Genomic DNA, 19,784 nt, shown 5'->3' with positions numbered 1-19,784 from the left:
ATGTTGCTCATTGCAAAGTAGAGATTCACTGTCAACCCATTTCTGAATGCGAGTCCTAACCAATTTTTCCAAAATCTTCACCACCAGAGATACTAATTGGTCGATAGTTGGACACATCGGTCTTTGCACCACCCTTGTGCAATGGAATTACCATACATGCTTTCCATTCATGAGGAATCTTCCATGTTCTGAGACTCATATTAAACAGCCTGGTGAAAGGAATAGCCAGTTTAGCTGAACACTCTTTTAGCACACGTGCTGATATCCCATCAGTCCCTATTGCTGAATTCTTATTCAGTATGTGCAACAGCTCTAATACCTCGTTCTCATACACCTGATTTTCTTCATCCAGTGAAGAGGTAGCAGTGAGCTCAATGCCGCGAACACCAGGTCGATAGCTTTTAACAAAATGGACACTCATTAGTTGAACAACGTCTTCTGCATCTGTAACCCTCACGGCATTTGCATTTAGAAGAGTTATTCTTTCATATTCATTCTTTCTTTTGCTTGCAGCATATCGATAGAATTCTTGTGGGTTGTCTTTAGCATGCAGAGCCAGTTTCTTTTCATACTCAGACTTTGGTTTCGTACAACAGTTGTGACTATTCTAGCCTACTGCTTATAATTTTCATAATATCCTCGGTCATACACTGCTTATGTATGATGTGGTGTGGTATTGTCATCCATAAAAATGAATTGTTTGCTTAAATCACCACGTAACAATCGAGCATGGCGTTGAAGAACTTCGTTGCCATATCGTTCACCAGTCATAGTCCCTTTTTCCAGCACTTGTACCTTGTGTGTCCATTAACCATAATGCCTACCCACACCATCATCCCAGCTCCGCTGTATCTATTCCTTGCAAGAACATTCTCGCGATGGTAAGTGGTACTATCTTCACAATAGATCAAATGTCGTCTAGAATTGGAGGAGGAAAGACTAAAACGACTCTCATCTTTAAAGAGTACATTAGTCAATTGGTATCTTGTCGAATTTTTATGGATAGAGCAACACTGAAAATGAGCTTTACGATGAGCAATGGATAATGGGACGCAGAATACAGGCCTTCGGGCATATAGGCCAACTTGTAACAGACGTATTGCCATAGTTTGTCGAGTTATCCGCGTACCTGTGATTGAATGGAACCTACTTGCAAGCTGATCTGCCGTTGTGCGTCGATTACGTTTTGCTGTTATAACCAAAAATCTGTCTTCATGCTCCGTGGTAGAGTGAAGGCGACCTCTTAGCAAATGCGTGGGACGCATTTCGTTGGTTTAAAACGCTGCCCAAAGCCTGTATGTAGCGCTATGTGAGATTCCATACTCTTTGGCAATATCAGTATTCTGCTGCCTTCTTCAGGCTTTCCAATAATTCTTCCCCGCGTGAAATCATTTAGATGGTTTTTAGTGTGCAACTTTATTCCTTCACGAAAACAGCATCCTTCAATTACAATTCACTTAGCGTAGCCATTTACCTTTTATCCTGTTGAGTGCTATCACGTGACCCCTTTGATTCGAAAATTTGAATGTGTAAACCCGCTTTCTACGCGAAATCGTCACATACACAAATTGCCACAAGCTGATTCATCTGAATTTGAGGGTGTAATCTTCAGAAATAGTGTTCGTCCCTAGGTTTTGGACACTAGTGTAATTTTTACCACTGTCCATGAAGACAGGACAAAATTAACACCCAGCGTATCTGTCTGTTATATTCGCTTCTGTTGAAATGGGGAGGTTGCTTGTCATCGTTAAAAAAATGAATTTTTAACTATGTAAAATCGTTACATGTAAAGGATGTAAAATACGTTAACGCATCTATTTACTTAAAGAATTCGTTAATGCAGTCAATAAACTTTTCTGTTGTTTTCAGAGGTTCAGTTTGGCAATCTAAATCTAAAATATTGGTTGCCAAATGTAGATCTTTGATCTACAACAGTTAACTTCATGACGGCTACTGTCTAGCTGTGAAAATAATGGCTAGGTCCTCAGAAACACTAAGTATAATATCCTTCTTCTACTATCTCGAAAGTAACTAAACCATTTTCCTTTTTTTTTTTTTTTTTTTTTTACTATTAAGTAATCTCATCCTACTAATTTAATGCTTAATCTAAAGTGTATTTTAAAACCTCAGCACCGGAATAATTATTTTTATCTCTTTGATATCCTTTTTTTAGCTTGAGTTTAATTGCAGCCGTGAAAGTTATTCTTTGAAACACCGTTTTAAAACATTTAGCCATAATTTTAGTCGATTTCTAAAAGGAAGTTTAGCAGCAATGTTTGCTAATATATAAACGAATATTTGTGCACTACTTCAAAAATATTTAAGAAACATTAGTTCTTATAAGTTCAGTGAAACTGTTTACGTATATTACTTCTGTTTATTTATAATGTTTATTTATTAATGCAAGCTTTAAGAATAAGTGCTACGTTTGCTGTCAGTGTGCCTTCCTTAAAATGGTTTATAAAATTAGGACAAAGAACACAGTAGTCACCATGGATTATTTTATTTTGCTATATTCTGATATACAGACACTTCCTTTGGTGTCAGCATTCTATAAACTACATTACCACAAAATAACAGCACCTGCTGTTACAACTTGCTTTCACATAATCTTACAGATTTATACAAATCTTTACGAAGTAAAACTAAAGAAAATTCACAGGTTAGTTACCATTTCCCAATATGGTGGCACGAAATATGCTGCAGCATATTACTCGTAGACCACCTCCTTTAGTTCCAGACTCATCTCCGTTTCTTCGTGCATTTGGCACAAAGGAACGAGAAGAGATGTTACTATTCTCTTAACAAACCTCATTAGGTTCATCTAACATGTTAGTAAAAATATTATATAAAAATTAGCAATAAAATGTAAATATTAACGTTTATATTCGATGCTATGACGGCATCTCACGTGAGACTACCGCCCTCTAGCTTGTTCTTAGAACATACTAGCTAGATATATCATAGATATATTGGACCAACGTTCACCAGACGGCGTTAATGCCTACACTGTTCACAAGATTACATATCTCGTTACTAAGCGAGGGTCGTCAAAAGTAATGGAGCTGCCAGCGCTTGCACATAACTTTGCACTAAGGATACCGTTCAGCATTCCTTTACTAGGAATTGAAGGATCACTTAGTGTCATAGTGCATACACAAAGCAGGACACCATCCAGTAAAATTCAGCCACAGACGAGGGATGAAGACATAGTACTTAAGTACATCATGAGTAAAAATAGGAGTTAGCAACGGGCAGATGGTAGAAGCTTAAAAATAGAGTTGAAATGTGAATTAAAGTTAATGAAATAAATGAAATTTAAGCTTCTACTAGCTGCTAAGGGTTAAGGAATAATACCTTCCTTCCCACCAGTCACTTAATCTCTCATTTAAAAACAATAATAATAATTAAAAAAAAAAAACTATTGAAACTCTATGTCTAGGACCAGCCTAGCATAAAGATTCAACTACGCTAATTTCTATACAGAACAAAAGTATCAGCACAGAGCAATTATAACATGTAAGTACATTCTCTAATCTCACCCTTATAATACTGCCACAGACCTGCTGTCACAGAACATGAAGGGAGAAAGAGGTTTTACAGTTTTAGAGACAATACGGATGACAGAACTGATACACAAGTCTTTGAGACCGTTCTGTCTTCTTCATGATTCCTTTTTTGTAGTACTGTCTTATTGAGCGGCTTAGTTTATCATAATTCATAGCCGGACGGTTTTTTCTCCTACCCCATAAGCGAGCAACTCGTACAGAATCTTCAATTTTAAAGATGCCTTTAGCGCGGTCCAGCCACCTGATACAGCTGCCATGTACTTGGGGTTGACTTAAAAGCTCCTTCAAAAACTGCCACAAGTGAATGTGGGAGTGAGAGCCTGGTCTACCTCCACATCTGTCAGGGTCACAACTGTCGTCGCTGGTGTCATCTGGAAACAGAAGAAAGAATCATTAATTTTATGTTGGCACTTCAGGGGGTTGAAGGACATATAAATAGTTATGTCTTCTACGCTAAGCTCAATGACAACACTATTAGCTACCGGATACATAATAACACGTGGCACTGTCTGCGTTTATTGACTTTATACCAAGCAAATAGAACTAATTAAGAGGGGAAAATAAATAAATTCTACCTTATCAATTTTACACACATTTTAAATTCAATTCCATTTCAGATTTTACTCGAGTATTCTTCAAGCATTAAATACTCGAATATTAATAAGCTATTTGAATATCTTGTTTTTATACACGCAAGAAATTGATGTATGAATATTATTGTTAATGACTGCGACCTATTCTTAACTCAAGTGCAAGTCAATAATTTAATATAAATTAACTAAGACCGTAGTGTTTACTGAATGCATCTTACTATTGCACAACAGATTCGAACTGTTTTATTAATTAACTAGCATTTGACAGTGGTTTTCGTGATGATAATATCAAGTTATGTGAGAACGATTCCCAACTAATGTTTAAACTTTTCCATCATTCAACCTGAACTCATTATCACAAATCACCTTGGAAACTACTCTGTTCCCTCCCAGTCATACTTAGGTAACAGCACAGCTGGCCTTCGTCGGTTAAGTCGATTATTTAAGAAATTAGGTCATGGCCACTGGTAATAGCATTTTTTTTTATTTTATGGATATTCCCAGAGGGGAAGAGAGAAAGAACTGTTTATTATATTTAGCTTCCTTCCATTTCTTGCGCATCTGTTCTGCGCCACTGACGAAGGAAAACGTATAGGTAGCCCTCACCAGACACCTGTGTCTTCCTACGAGAAGAGTGAGAGACTGCTTCGTTCAGTTCTCACGAAGATAACCGAACCGAGCAACAAAATAAAAATAAAAAGTGATATACGACTTGCATCTGTTGAGGTCAGCAACGCAATGACGTCAATGCATGGATTATCCCCAGCTAACATATGTGCGCTTCTACTTGATTCGGTAACACTACACCAGCCGTTAAAGGGAAAAGGAGGGGGTGACTGAACGCCAAAACTATTAAGTAACTGTTTTGGAAACATTCGCAATCATTACTAAATTGTGTCGACTGTTAAGCATATTCAATATCTGAAATAGAATCACCACGGCAAACAAGTATTAGCTAATCCTACTACTAGTTATTGTTGTTTTTAGCATATATGATAAAGCAAAAATGAAACAAGCTTTTTCTGGCGAAGCGGCTGCAAACCGATTCCAACGATAGCAACAGAATACTGTTGGCGTCAGTCAATATTATTACAGTTAGTGCTTTTCTATAAACGTTAGCAAAGATCTATTATGACATAACAGATTTTTTTTTTCCGTTTTAATTTGACTTATTCGTTTTTTAAACTTAGTATTCAGTTCTTCACATGAAATGCAAGAAATTACAAGAAAAATGTCTGCGGAACTGAGAAATGTATATGAGTTCTACTAAAAGAAGATAACACGCAACTACAATAAACAACTACGAACAAAATGAAAGAAGAAAAATGAACATAAATGAAAATACTTGAAAATAAATGAAAAAGAGAAGGTATGCTATACAGAAAATTAAGAATAATGCTGAATATCAAACACTTTCGAAGATTATAAAATTTATAATCATTTGAAATCATGACTTACTGTTTTACGCTCCTATTTTATTAATTTCTCATTATTAAAACTCGAAACAATTTTTTTTCTTTCGTTGGTTTCCAATTATAATTGAAACTACATTGCTTCAATTATAATCGGGAACCAACGAAATAGGTTATTTTTAAACAGATTTTTTGAAAATGAAAATTAAAACAGAAAAAAAGTATTAGGAACAGCAGTTAAAGAACTCTAATTAATAACATTTAACCACCAGTATTTGATCACCTCCGGCAGTTGGTAGCTGTAAAGTTTGACTGAATGTTGTATTATTTTTAACGTTATAATTATCAGCTGATTGCATCTATTAATTCTTCAGATCGGGATCAAACAGTTTTTCACATAGAAGAGTTTTTTTTTTTTTTTTTCCAGTAACCGTAAATTATTTAGTAAATTCAGAGTAAGTACAATTGCATGTATCCCGTTAATCATCGAACATTGAGTTTCATTTTATTTGAGGATGTCACCATTTCTTTCCTGAAAATATAAAGGATGCTATAAACAAACATATCCACGATTTGGATATATTTTTTAAAAATTTAAATATTTTCATCCATATATTTCAGAAGTCATTTGCTGTTCATCTGCATTATGTAATGGGAGAAAAAAACACATTAAGGGTGAAGCTTGGTTCTGTCTTAGAAAACCTACATCACGTATCCAATAATGCAACAGTAATAATATTTCGTTAAATCATCGTTGCCGAACTTAGTGCGGCAACCCTCACTTTCAGTTATCTGCATGCAAGCTTATTACTCAGGAATTGGAGGAAAGCCCAGTAATGTTTAAAAACTTTTTGTCGGGGAAATGCAAAATTTAACTTGGCTGCTACCCAAGTAAAATTCACACAAGTTTTCTACAAATTCTGTATTCGGCCATAAAAGCTTGTTAAACTTTTCCCGTCTTAAGTTTACTAAGGTGTCGTACCTTGCAGCTTGTTCCAGGTGGCGAAACTAATGCCTCCGGCAGGGCCACATTCCGCAACACGCTACAAACCGGTCGAACGGCGCTATGCCCTTGGTAGGCTAGGCCATACTCTGGTGGTTAAACCCAGTTTCACGAGCCGATGCTCTGTCCTAGCCCGTCACCCAACAGCAGCCAGTCTAGTGTATATACTACAATTGTCGTGTCGGCTAGTTAATTAGTTGCACAAGGAGGTGCAGCCAGAAAGATACCTGGGAGGCCATTGGAGTTGAATCATACAGCCTGCCATTCTTTCGCCCTCCATATTGCTAATAAGGCTGGTGTACATGCTGAAACGTCCATTTTTAATGCCAGTAGGACAGGAATTATGCTTGAATTATTTTACAGTATTTTCATATACACTTAATTTCTACTACTCAGTCGGATAATACAGCATTTCAAATATATTCATACGTAATAATTCATAATTGTTAATATTTATATTATTCGTATTATGGAATTTAATATGGAGAAAATACCTGGCTTGTAAGATTTTTCAAATTTAAAATATTTAAAAGATGAATAAGAAATATGTCAAATATGGTAAAATAAATAATAAATATCTTAAAATCCTAAAGAAACATCATTTAATCTAGAAGATTTTAGAATTTTAGCTTAATATTTTTTTGTTGTTGTTTTGAGAGGAAAGCTGATATTAACTGAAAAATATGAATAAATCTTTATAGTTCACCAAGAGCGTAAATTACATTACTTCGCGTTTCATATAACATTCTCTCTCTCTCTCTCTCTCTCTCTCTCTCTCTCTCTCTCTCTCTCTCTGTCGTCTTATGTCCTCTTGTTCTTAGAATAACAAAGAACAACTACTCACCATCACTCTGCATCCCCTCGCTGTTATAACCATTGGTATTATGCGGGGGATCCGTAGTGCCCATGGTGACATCTCGATTTCCGGAGCCCGGAGGTGAGAGATGAGCAAACGTAGGTGGTGAGACTGATGCTGTACGTGATGGAATGGGAACGCTCCTAGTGGGGCTTGGAGCCATATTGGTCCACTGGCTTAAGAAACAGCTCATGTCCAGCATGCTGTCCTCAGGCCTGAATGGCGATGAACCTTGATTTGTGCCACTTGGCACATTAGCCGCTGGAGATTTAAAATAATATCACAATTAAGTATTGCAAGAATAGTCGCGTAATCAAGAAAAATTAATAAAGTTGGTTTTTAATCCGTTGCCTCAGTCTTGCACTACGTGCAGGCGCAAAAGTTGACATACTTGTTTGTTTGCTTAGTTGGGAAATGGGATTAAAAACCAAGTTTATATAAAATTACTTGATATCTTGAATACATAATATACCCAAATTAAAAAGCTTTCTACAAAAATTAATAGATGTGAAAGTATCAATTATTTGTTGAATATGATCTTCGCAATAATCCTTACTCAGGAACATACATGCTTTACACATGATGCTACTGGTACTAATGTTATATTATTATTACGAGTGGTAATAATATTATATTAAACAATAATATTTCAAGAACTTTTAAATTTTTCAAAAGAAAGGCTGCTTAGCTGTACTGTGATAATGAATCTTTTCATAATTTTCAGTGCCAAGTTGAAGGTCTCTCTCTCTCTCTCACCCAAAGTTCATATACCAATGTTCAAACTTGAAACAGCATACTGACATAACAAGCAGTTAGTAAACATCTTCGATTTGTTATTGACAGAATCCAGTACTATAATTCCTAGCTACAATACTGGATTCTGTATTTTGTGCTGCTGAAAAATTATAATCTCCTACCAACTTTTTGTGTCGTGGAGAAATTAATTATATGCACCCACCAACTGAACTCTTAGTTTTTAAAACAACTATTTAAAGATTTTTTTTTTCAAAGACAAGACAGTAATAGTATTAAAATAATACCTTGTCTGTTTCGCCCTAGTTACGTCACTGGATATCATAACACTGAGTATGTAAAAATTCTTTCCAAAAGAGAGAGAGAAAAAGAAAAAAAAAGGCTAGCTAGAAATGAAAGAGAGCTTAGTGGTAGATGATTTCATCGTAGGGATATATACATATATTGAGTGCTTGTGTTGTGGCACTCTCAGCAGAGGATGTTTATCTCAACCGAACTCTCCCTTTCTCTTCCTCGCTTGTAATTTCGTGAAATCTTCACGAAAAATAGTTTGAAACAGCTGAGCTATATATTTTACGTTTTCGATCAATTATGAATGATACTTTATTTTTATGAAGCAAATAGCTTTCATCACCCGTTGTGAAACTACCACCCTACTCACGAGCTTAAGCGGTTTGAAAAAGTTCACTGATTGTTTGTAGAGAAGGGTTTCCTGATTATCCAATTCGTAGCCCACCCACGATACTGATATATTTGTTAACGGTCTTACAACCGCTCGTTTGTGAGATGCACATAAAAAAATAACTAAATATAAATATGTATGATGATTTAATAATTGTTATTAGGCTATATTTAAGCGTTGTTAGCTCAACCCAATCCCCTTTAAAGAAATTAAAGCTGACGAGGATATTGCATTATGTCTGTTAATTGCATGAGTTCTTCGGGCTGGTTGTTTGTTTTGCGGGATGAAAAACTGGAGTTTCCGAGAAGAAAAATCCTTTCCACCTTTGTATGGGATCAGCCAATTCGCCTTCAGTCGAAAAACGGATGAAAGGTTCTTCGCGTTCTAGGCGGGTTTCAAACCTAGGTCTTTTATCATTCATTACTGACTGAGCTATGGAAGCTCCTTTTTAAGAGAAGTAAAAATAGCTGAACATCTTTTTAACTAAGCCATATTTTATGAGTTGATGAAGCTTAACTTATTCATAAATAAATAAATAAATGGACGCTTTAGTAGACACCATTAATTTGTTTACATTTCTGAGAGATTTAATTTTTGATGGATATTATCATTATGATGGAATGTATTTGTGAAAGAACGTTATTTTATTTGCAGGAAAACGCTTTGTTATGCATCGTTTGAAATCAGTTATTTAACAACTAGATCAACTAGAACTGTCATTTATGATAGATTTGAAACTTATTTCACATAATGAAGTGAATGAGTACAAGAATACCAATGTCTAAGAGACTGTTAGTCTTATTACGTGTTAACTGAATCTATCAAATTGTGAGTCACGAGTTCACAGTAGCATGTTTATCTTGTAAGATAAAAAATCTGTCAAAAATATTTTTATATGTTTGGAAAACTTTAAACTCTTTTTTAAACTTGAATATCGATATTTTAAGATTTTTTAAGCTCTAAGTATATAAAATATTGCTTATTTTATCAAATAACCTAGCAAAGGTTCCTTCCTTCCTTCATCAAAGTATATCAGCATGCGTAGTCATGACAAAGTAAGCAATGCACTTCATATGCGGTCTTGTTAAATCTATTTAAACCAAATCAAGCTTTGATTTAATTATTACTGACTACTTGAACATGAAAATAAAACAAATTGGTAAATACCAAAACTAGTTATTTCCCCGGATCATTTGAAACTCTAGGACATGTTTTTAATCTTTGAGCCACAAGCTAATTAGGCAGACTGCATAAGGTAAATGTCATGACGACTCGCCCAAGTATGACGTAACCCTTTACTTTAGACAGCCAATCACCTCTTCACAAATTCTCTTAAGAAAACCGCCCATCTCTCAATATTTCCACCCATCCCTGAGGCGTTTTGAACTGGGTGAGTGCCCATAAGATTCCAAGAACTGACTAAGGTCATCGCCCTCGGTTGGGATGTACATAACCACTTATAACAGACCACACACTATTCCCTAATAATCAGCGCTCTATCATCTCTTATTATATTTTGTTCGGAAAAGGGAAAGTAGAAGCGAATGAATATGATTGCACAACGGACATTCAGTGCAAATTCCTACCTCATAAAAAGAATTTTTCTGTAAGGTTTCTTTTTCTTCTTTCTTTCTTTTTTTTTTTTTTTTTTTGACTGAGACGTATGAAAAGAAAATTTTGAAAAATAGAAAAAAAAAGAAAGAAAAAGAAATTGAATTTTAGGCAAATGATTGAAAACTAAAACCAAAGGGGAAAAAAAGCATCGAAGCGCACATAAATTATTTTTGCTTTTATGTAGGAATGTTTTAGTTACACAGATTTGTGGATTAAGGCTCACATTTTGGATGTCTTTGTTTTATAACTTTAATCTTAAACTTTATACCGAAGTCTATACTTCCAAATTATTTTTGTTTAAGATTTCTCAAGTGGCGTATAATTGATCTTTACTTAGTACACAGTGTCGACGCATTTTAGAATTTCTTAATTCATTGAATAAATGCAAATCATACAAGTAAATTGATTTCAGCAGGGGGTACACAGTAAAGACATTTTGAATTTGGCCCTCAATAAATGAATTTGAAATCATACACTAGTCCTTGAAATATGGCCAAACTGAAGTTTCTTCTTATCGATTTAATTATTTTATACAGTTGTTTAACAAACAACTAGACAATACACCAATAAACTAAGGGAAATGAGATTAATATAAGGCCAGTCGTACTATAGTAAAACCCACTATAGTGACTTCGCTCATTATAACAAATAAAGCAAGAGGTCCCAGCTAAAGTCACCAGTGTAGCGATCATTAAAGAAAATTCATTGTAGCAAACCTTCCAATATGGTGAACTATTATTATTATAGTTTTTGTGTGTTCAGTGTTGCGAAATTTGACTTTATATAACAGTTCCAAATGGAGGCATAGCCCCCCCCCCCCCCCCCAAAAAAAAAAAAAAAGCTCCAGAGAAATATGATCAGGAGAGTAGAATGAGAAACTTCACGGCTGAAGTTTTTTCATAATTATTTTATATGAAAAGATTAATGCTTCGTTATTTTTTCAGACTCTTAATGATAAACTGTGCTGATTTACCGATATTTAATCTTTTGCATAAGAGGACAAAGTATTAGTGCGGATAATTTGAAACGCGGCGCACAATGGATTAATGTGATATATTTTCTCGTATCAAGTTATATCTTTTTATGATGTTAAGGATTTCGGCCATGGGTAAAAAATAATTCAACAGCCCTTTTATTTGTTTATTTATTTTTAATTTAATTTTACTTTTATTTATTTATTTATTTATTTGCTTATTTTGTGAATCGGTGATTTTTTTAGTTTGACATCTGAAATAAATGTCCTACTTTCCCATAAAAAATGTTACTTAATTTTTTTTTACTAGATTTTTGAATCTGTTTTTTAGATTCAATCTCATTATCTTCAGTAGTGATTAATTTTTTTTTTCGAATTAAATTTTTCCATTCGAAGCCTCAAAATGAAATTCCTCTTGAAGTCAGATATTTATTCAAGAATATGAACTTATATATAAGTTTGTATATATAACCTTTCTTCAGTGTTTTTTAAAACTAAGCAATTACCTCAAAATTTTTTTGTTGTTGTTTTATACTCATTTTCAATTTAGTTATTGTGCGTCAGCATTAAAGATAGTCCGTTCATTAAAATTCTTACCTGTTCTCCATATCTCGAGATGAGCATAAAGCACTTCCCCAATCTGTGGCGCCCTCTGTCGGAAGTCTTCTTCGGTTAGTGAGCACAGCTCAACTCCATCCATGCAGAAATACTCTGGTTGTACAGTGGGCAGTCCGTACTGATTTACAATCCACAGAATCCAGTCTTTAACGTTGTCCATGCTCCAGTCAGTAGGAACTGTGAAATAAAAACGACACTTCATTTTTACAGTGTATAGAGATGTCTATTATAAAGCATCTCAATTACACCCTTTCCCTAAAATAAAATTATGAATTTAATTTTACTCGCTGTTACGTATTGTCATTAATAACACATGACCAAAGAATAAGAATACGCGCAGTTGAGGCGAGTATCTTTAGGATTACACGCTATTCTTGTGCATTATTGGGCTGGCTTGTGTAATTTCATTATCATTATTATTATTGAAATGTACCGACTAAGCTTTTCAAATGAGGGGTGCGCTGACTCTTACTTGTTCTATTATTTTTGCAACCGCAGCATAAGAGCTGCTGTTGAGGAACACCGACGGAAGTTTCCCAACCATATTGTCCCTAATCGACAAGTGTATGTTGATCTGTACCGATGTCTGAGAGAAAGTGGATCATTTGTGTTGCATCCAAACATGACGTTAACTACTAAGTTCGAAATCATGTGATTCGAATATTTCAGTTCAGTTCTGGAACAAATACTCGGCGAAAACCAGGTTGGAGTTCCTAAAACGACGGTTTAATATTAAAAATGATATTAAAAGATGATTTTTTGTAAAAAAAAAAACAATTTTTTTACTATATCGCACTATATCTCCGTCCTATCTAAAAATCAATATCATATTGATATATGAACGTTTTTGCTTAAATTTACTCGAGGAATCATCAGCCACTGAAGAGACACCTATATAAATGTGAGAAATCGGTTATAACCAGAAACTCCAGTAGCTAAAGAAGAATTCGCTTTTGCACTAATTTTACTTAAGGAAGAGGGAATAGGATAATTTGAAATAATTTTCAAAAGCGTGCTTGGTACTTAAAATATATTTTAGAATATTTTGCCCATTTAATCAATAACAATGTACAAATATAGTAAAATGGACATAAAATAATCATTTAATATGTAAAAGTAATACAGTAAAGATTTAATTGGATTTTAATATTTATTGCAGTTTACGTAGTATGTAATTAAATAAAAATTACAATTTGTATGCGTACTATAAAACACAGTGGTAGTAGTAGTATTAGTTCGTACCAGTGTGGTATTAGGAATTTAAAAAATAAAATAAAATAAAATAAAAACAGTTAATGATCAGAGGGAAAAATTATTTGATGAATTAAATGGGCCTGTATTTTATTTGATTATTTTTTAATATGAGTCTCAGTCGGGAAAAGTTATAACCTTATAGTATATAATGCAGTGGATGGGCAAGGTCTGATAATCTAGAACTCTTCTCTGCTGGAGACCAAACATGGAACTTTTTCAAGCTACCTCAGGCCTTAAGTAAGTAGGGTGGTGTCTCACATCAGACGACCAAAGTCGTCTTCCGCCCTAGTTTCTGTCCCTGGACTTCACGAAGTAGCGTGTCTAGGTTAGTACAGGAGATTGAGTATCGGTATAAAATGGAGTAGGGTTTATTCTCTAACTGGTCCTCTCATAAAACAATGACGCCGTTGACGAACATATCGGCAACATATAGTTTGGTTATCTGATCACTAATCACCAAACAACATCACCATGTTTGTAGTGTCGTATATTATAGACCTTAGTTTGTGAAACCAACTGTGAAAAGAACAGAACCATTCCCAAGAAAAGTTCACGGAATTAATTTACGAATCAATTCTGTACTGTCTGATACAAACGAGTGTGCTTTACACATGTAAAGCACACTCGTATTACAAATTTATTATAAAATTTGTAATACGAGTATTATAAATTTGTAATACTGTATTACAAATTTATTATAAAAAGGCATGTGTTATACAAAGGTTGATATTTGAACAAAGGTACATTTTAATACCTTCGTTTAGTAAGTTACGTCGAGGGCGGAGGTAAAATTCCTAGCAGTGTATGAGTGCCGTACTAGTTCATACAGTGGCAAAGACCTGTACGGAGGGCATCAGTTTAGCCATTTGTCTATCTCCTGTTCTGCATTCCGAAAGCGAGTTTGACCAGTTATCCTTTTATAATGTGCCCACTAGCAGAAAGCGCGAACAGCATATTTTTATGTAAAGATTTAGGTTCGAACTAATAACATATTGAACTCCATTCCTGTACACAAGATTATTTATGTACTGAAGAATGTAATAGTTTACATTAAGATTATTCTTCGTTTTCGTATTAATCATGCGATGGCAAAAGGCTATAGTTATAAAAACAAGATAGCATTTGATAACGAATAGATGAATTAAATAAATGAAGCAGTTTAGAAATAGTAATATATATATATATATATATATATATATTACTAAACTGCTTCATTATATATATATATATAAATAGAACAAAATAAAATTTGCTGAATTTATTTTTTTTTTTACTGTTTCTTTTTCAGAGATTATCATGGTTTTTTTTTTCTATCCGCTTTCACTAGACTAGATTAGATTATTTATGTATAGTGATGGAGTTGCCATTCTGTGTGTGTATGTGTGTGTGTGTGTGTGTGTGTGTGTGTGTGTGTGTGTGTGTGTGTGTGTGTGTGTATTGTTAATGTCATATGTGCGTTGTCAATTTCATGATGATATTGCAGTTTACGTATTAATGTTGGACATCAAATCTCATGATGATCATTGATGTGATTTAATAATTATTACCGTAGTTCCACTTAAATATCAGCTTTTATTGAACAGAATGCGACTTTTCGTATAAAATACTAATTGTCAATAAATCCTGCTTCTATTATGAGGATACAACTGCAGTTACTCCACCTGGTTGCAGTGTCAGGCTAGCAGCTGTCATGCCGAGAGTGGACACAAAGCATGCGTGACACGTTATGTCCGCTCTATGTTCACGACAGTGTGTGAACAGACGCTGCCGAACAACGTTTCCAAAAGAGGGTGGATGCACCCTGTGACACCGTTTGCTATATGCGTGCGAAAGTTTCTTGGCACTAACCTTATCCACATGCAAGAGTGCTGTTCCGAATGAATACTGAAACTAAGCATTGTCGCTACAAGCTACTGATAGATATTGAATCAGTCCACTGGTTTGGAGCTTTTGTCATTACTTGTGTTTAGGAGTTGAAAAAGTTTTCAAGATAAGCATGAACTCGTGTTTGATTATTGAACAAATTGTATCTCTGTGTCCAAAATCTCGTATTTATCTACACGATAATGTTTCCAACAGGGCAAAAATTAACCAGTAACTGATCAATTGATTACTGTTACTCATTTACTCTCTCTCTCTCTCTCTCTCTCTCTCTCTCTCTCTCTCTCTCTGGCTGTCTTGGAAATCATAATCTTAAACTTAGTCCACAATATGGAATCATTTACTATTAATTAGATAAAAATCTGTGAACTTACAGTACATTAGTACCTTGGATGGGTTAAAGTTTATTATTATTATTATTATTATTATTTTACAAAATCTGGAAACCCTGCTCTAGAGACCAAACATGGAACTTATTCAAGTGACACAATCATCAAGATCTTTCATTTATTCCTGATATAAGCATTGTACAGAGAAGGTTGTCTAAGCAAAGGTAAAATAATAAAAAACCTGATATGGTCTTCATTTATTGAACAAAGTATGGACAAATTTCATCAGGTATTCCTGACTACCTCTGGTACTGAACACTTAAACACTTAAATAAAACCGAAGATTACTTTTAATGTTGTCAGTTATGCATTGTTTGTTTTTATTATAAACATTTTAAAATATCGGTTGCAATAGAAATGATTTCGCCATTGTCAACAGCGGATGGGATAACAGGAAGTTTCAAGCTGATTGGTTCCTAATAGTAAAGCAGTTACCTACTTCGAGCAGGAGGTACGCTGTCCTCTTATAAACAAGGCTCTAGAGATTTATTATTGAAATTCCATGCCAGAAAGAATTCTTTACAAAACAAACTGAGACAAGAGAGTGACTGTGTGTACGCGTTTGTGTATGCGAGAGAGAGAGAGAGAGTTGCGTCATTACTTTGGAGAAACGTGATAACGGAAAAGGCAAGATCACTTTACTAACAATTTATACGAATCCAAAGGTAAAATGACACGAACAACGCGACTACTACAAAAGTAATGAAATGATATGTATCTTGTTTGACTTACATATCACATCATTTTGCCACGACAAATGACGGTGTAAAAATGAGTATCCGAATGGCTCATATATTTTGCAAACTATGCATGTTACCAATAATTGCGTGGTATTTAATATCGTTTAGGAATTCAACGATTTAAAAAAAAAATTAAACCAATTTATGTTACATGGCTTACATCATAAAAATAATTCATAATTTAAGATTCAAGATGACAGCACTACAGACGCAACAAATGAACTGAACTATAAATAAGAAATATACAATAATTTACTTAATTAAAGATAGCCAAATAAATATGATTAAGAAGTGCATTTTGAAACGCATATTACAAGAGTGGAAAAGTTGGCTTTGCAACGTATTTCATGGATATTGTTGCTGTTGTTTAGAGTTTCCACCGAAACAACTAATGCTATGAGGCTAGTGCATTGGCAGGATTTACTGTTTTCGGGATGGTTTCTTATAATCTTCATAATTTATTAGTTTTCGTATGCTTTGCGTATTACCATTCTTTACTTTTTTAAAATAATCTTATCATAATATATGATATGCTTCATGAGCTTCAGAATTATCACTGAACTCCACAGGTGAGAAAACAAACACAATCCGCTAATACTGCATTAAAATAGCCAATATGTAAAAATTTCCCACGCAATAACCTAACCTAACCTAACATTGATTTACAGACTGTACATTTTGAATACTATCCCAGCAAGGAGAATAATATTTTATACTTGAACGGATTTGGACAGAACTATTATTTGTTCCGATAGAAAATAATAGCTATAGCAAAAGAAAAATATAGTTCTCGAATGTTGAGGGTGTACTGTGATATATTTATTAAAAAAAAATGTAGATAAAGATACTCCAAATTTTCAAGAAAATTAATTAAAATCGATTACACTTCGATTTAAGAAGAAACAAAATATATTTCTGGCTACACGTTCTCTGTATTGTATTGTATTTAGATGGATATGCATGCTGCAACTCCGATGAACAAAATATATTTTCTTTGTCAAATAATATGCTTATCTTTGCCAAATTATATTTCTACTCTATAATATAATTAAAGCACTTTTAAATGAGTTGTACAAGTTATATACTTGATGAAGTCTGATGTTGGGTGGAAATAGCGGATTAGCCTACAACAAAGGAAATCCATTCATTTTCCGTGTTGCAAGTTGCACATATCCGAATTCATTAAAAACACACGAACACGCAATTTTATTTCAGTGTTTGACGGGATCGCTCACCTTATTAATGAGTATGATGTTATTTACACAGTGGTCCTGTTGATGCTTATCAACAGGACCACTGTGTAAGATTTTATTTCGAATTTTAATTATACAGAAATTAACATCGATTATCTTTGAAGCAAGTTAAATGTCTCATTATCATTTGTTTATTGAATCTAATTTCTCAAGCTTCATCACTGTATATTATTTTCTTAATATTATACCTGCTCGGTTATTTTAAGTCATTTACTGCATCATTATCTTCATATATTTTTGTGGAAAACTCGAGCTTGTAGATCATGGCTACATCGCCCGCCACCCTACTTTTGAAATACGTTAACCTGTTCTGTGGACAATTTGGCAACCGCTTAGTAGTGCCAAGGTGATCCTACCTTGCCATTGTTAAGGTTTTCTCCTTAGCTCATTTAGACATCTAGAAAGTCGGCGGTGGTAAATCAGGTTTTTAATAAGGAGGGATGGGAAGGGGAAGGAAATAAGTGCAAACAAAATGGAATTCTTGTTCGTTATTACTTTAAATCTTTGGTACTTCTCCCCGAATTAGTCATCTAATTAGTATTTTTGTTGCTTAACTGTGCAAGTTTTATTTTATTTAAAAATGGATAAAGCCCATTAATGAAACTAATATTTAATAAAAATCACAATTTCAGTCCTTTTTTTCCCTTTTCGAGGTAGGTATGTATTTAACAGTATTAAGAATAATTTCTGTTTATACAAATCGCATTTCTATATCATAATGTTAACAAAAACTCATATTCGAATTATCCTTTACTTTTGGAAAAGAAATAGGTCGTTCAGGATGGGCTTTAGTTATTTTCAGTTAAAAGTAACGATGTCCCTGAAACCTTTTTTTATTTTTTATTTTTATCCCACCAAACAGTGAAACGAGAATATACGCACTTGACGATGTTATATCTAGACACTGTTATCGGCTGATCCAGCCGATAACAGTGTCTCGAACAAACAGGGTAGTGGCGTCACTCTGAACGATGAAAATATTCTACTATCTAAGACGCCCAGAAATCTATGTGCATCAGTGGGAGTGGAGTCGCTTATTCACTTGACCATCCCATTTTTTGAGAAATTGAGAATAAAGGGAAGTGGATGTTGCTACGTCATTCAAAGCAATAGTTTTTAACTAACTTTATCTGAATTAATTATAGTCATCTAGACAATATAAAATATTTATTCTCAGTCATTAAAGTCAATTGAGTACAAATTAATTAAAACGGAAAATTACCAGAAACACTAAAAAAAAAGGAAGAATGTATTTGCTATCTACTAAAATGCAAGAGATTATAAATATTTATTCACTTCATACTGGCTTAATTTCTCAGGCGTCCACTTATTCTTCTATTTATTTCAAGAACTGAATACATTTGGGCGTTATACTTTCTAGCTACATTGAAGAGAAGTCACTAGAAAGTTGAATTATTAAGATGAAGTAGTTTATCTTCTGAAACAGAAGGTCAGAATACAGTCGTCATTGCATACCTAACAGTGACAATGAATTTTGGGTTATTTTGCAACACTGTTCTGCACTATTAACGCCATGTTTACTAGCCTGTGACAAATTCGAGCATGACTACATCACGCTTCAGTCACCCACTTTATTTGTTGTATAAACCCAAGTAACCCAGTTTGATACTCCAGTCGCAACCCACGGTAGGCTTATACTCAAGAATTCGGACAGGTCGCCCGCCTGCTTGCTTACGAGGCAATGACCCTTCAAGAGACTTTAGTCACTGCCTTGTTCCACGTTTAAAAGTTATCTTTTCCAGCTAACACCTCCTACTGCGCGCATGCGCCATTAACTTCGGTGGCCTGGTTCTTGAAGTTTACAAGTGAGGTGAGAAGTTGCCGCTGCTTCACTGAATAAAGGCTGCCTTTTTATACATGAGTGGGACGAGATTTCCCTGATTTTGGCGTGTCGCGGTTTTCCTCCCCAACACTTCCCCTCCCTCATGGAAGATTAGGGTAGGAGTATAACCTATATAACCTATTTCGTTTAATCATGTGTTTTTCCTCACAACGAGCATTACTGCATTATTTAAATAAATTCAGTTTTTATCAGACAACTGAACTTTCCCGCCTTCTCTACTATAATCACTTTGTTAAATGGTGTCAGAGGAAATGACCTTGACCTGCGAAGTAAATTGCAACGTGCAGCATTATTTCTTTGGATATCGAAAGCGCTGAAACGAAAGTTGCG

General features: G+C 34.4%; 1 protein-coding gene across 1 annotated transcript in view; it reads right to left on the bottom strand.

Moving 5' to 3' along the window:
- Positions 1–2,487: 2,487 nt before the first annotated feature.
- LOC150092822 (SAM pointed domain-containing Ets transcription factor-like) overlaps positions 2,488–19,784 on the bottom strand; it is a 28,152-nt gene continuing 10,855 nt past the window's right edge. Inside the window, exons 3-5 of the mRNA XM_090414578.1 lie at positions 12,053–12,250; positions 7,422–7,694; positions 2,488–3,940 (exon numbers count right to left, since the gene is read on the bottom strand). Of these exons, the coding sequence (XP_090270704.1) occupies positions 3,606–3,940; positions 7,422–7,694; positions 12,053–12,250 (806 nt within the window). The 3' untranslated portion in view covers positions 2,488–3,605. The remainder of the gene's footprint in view (positions 3,941–7,421; positions 7,695–12,052; positions 12,251–19,784) is intronic.

This window comes from Typopeltis vanoorti, chromosome 25 (genome assembly GCF_054136105.1).
Source record: "Typopeltis vanoorti isolate ZY-2024b chromosome 25, IOZ_Tvanoo_1.0, whole genome shotgun sequence".
Lineage (NCBI taxonomy): Eukaryota > Metazoa > Arthropoda > Arachnida > Uropygi > Thelyphonidae > Typopeltis > Typopeltis vanoorti.
This window is presented reverse-complemented; position numbering and strand designations above follow the sequence as displayed.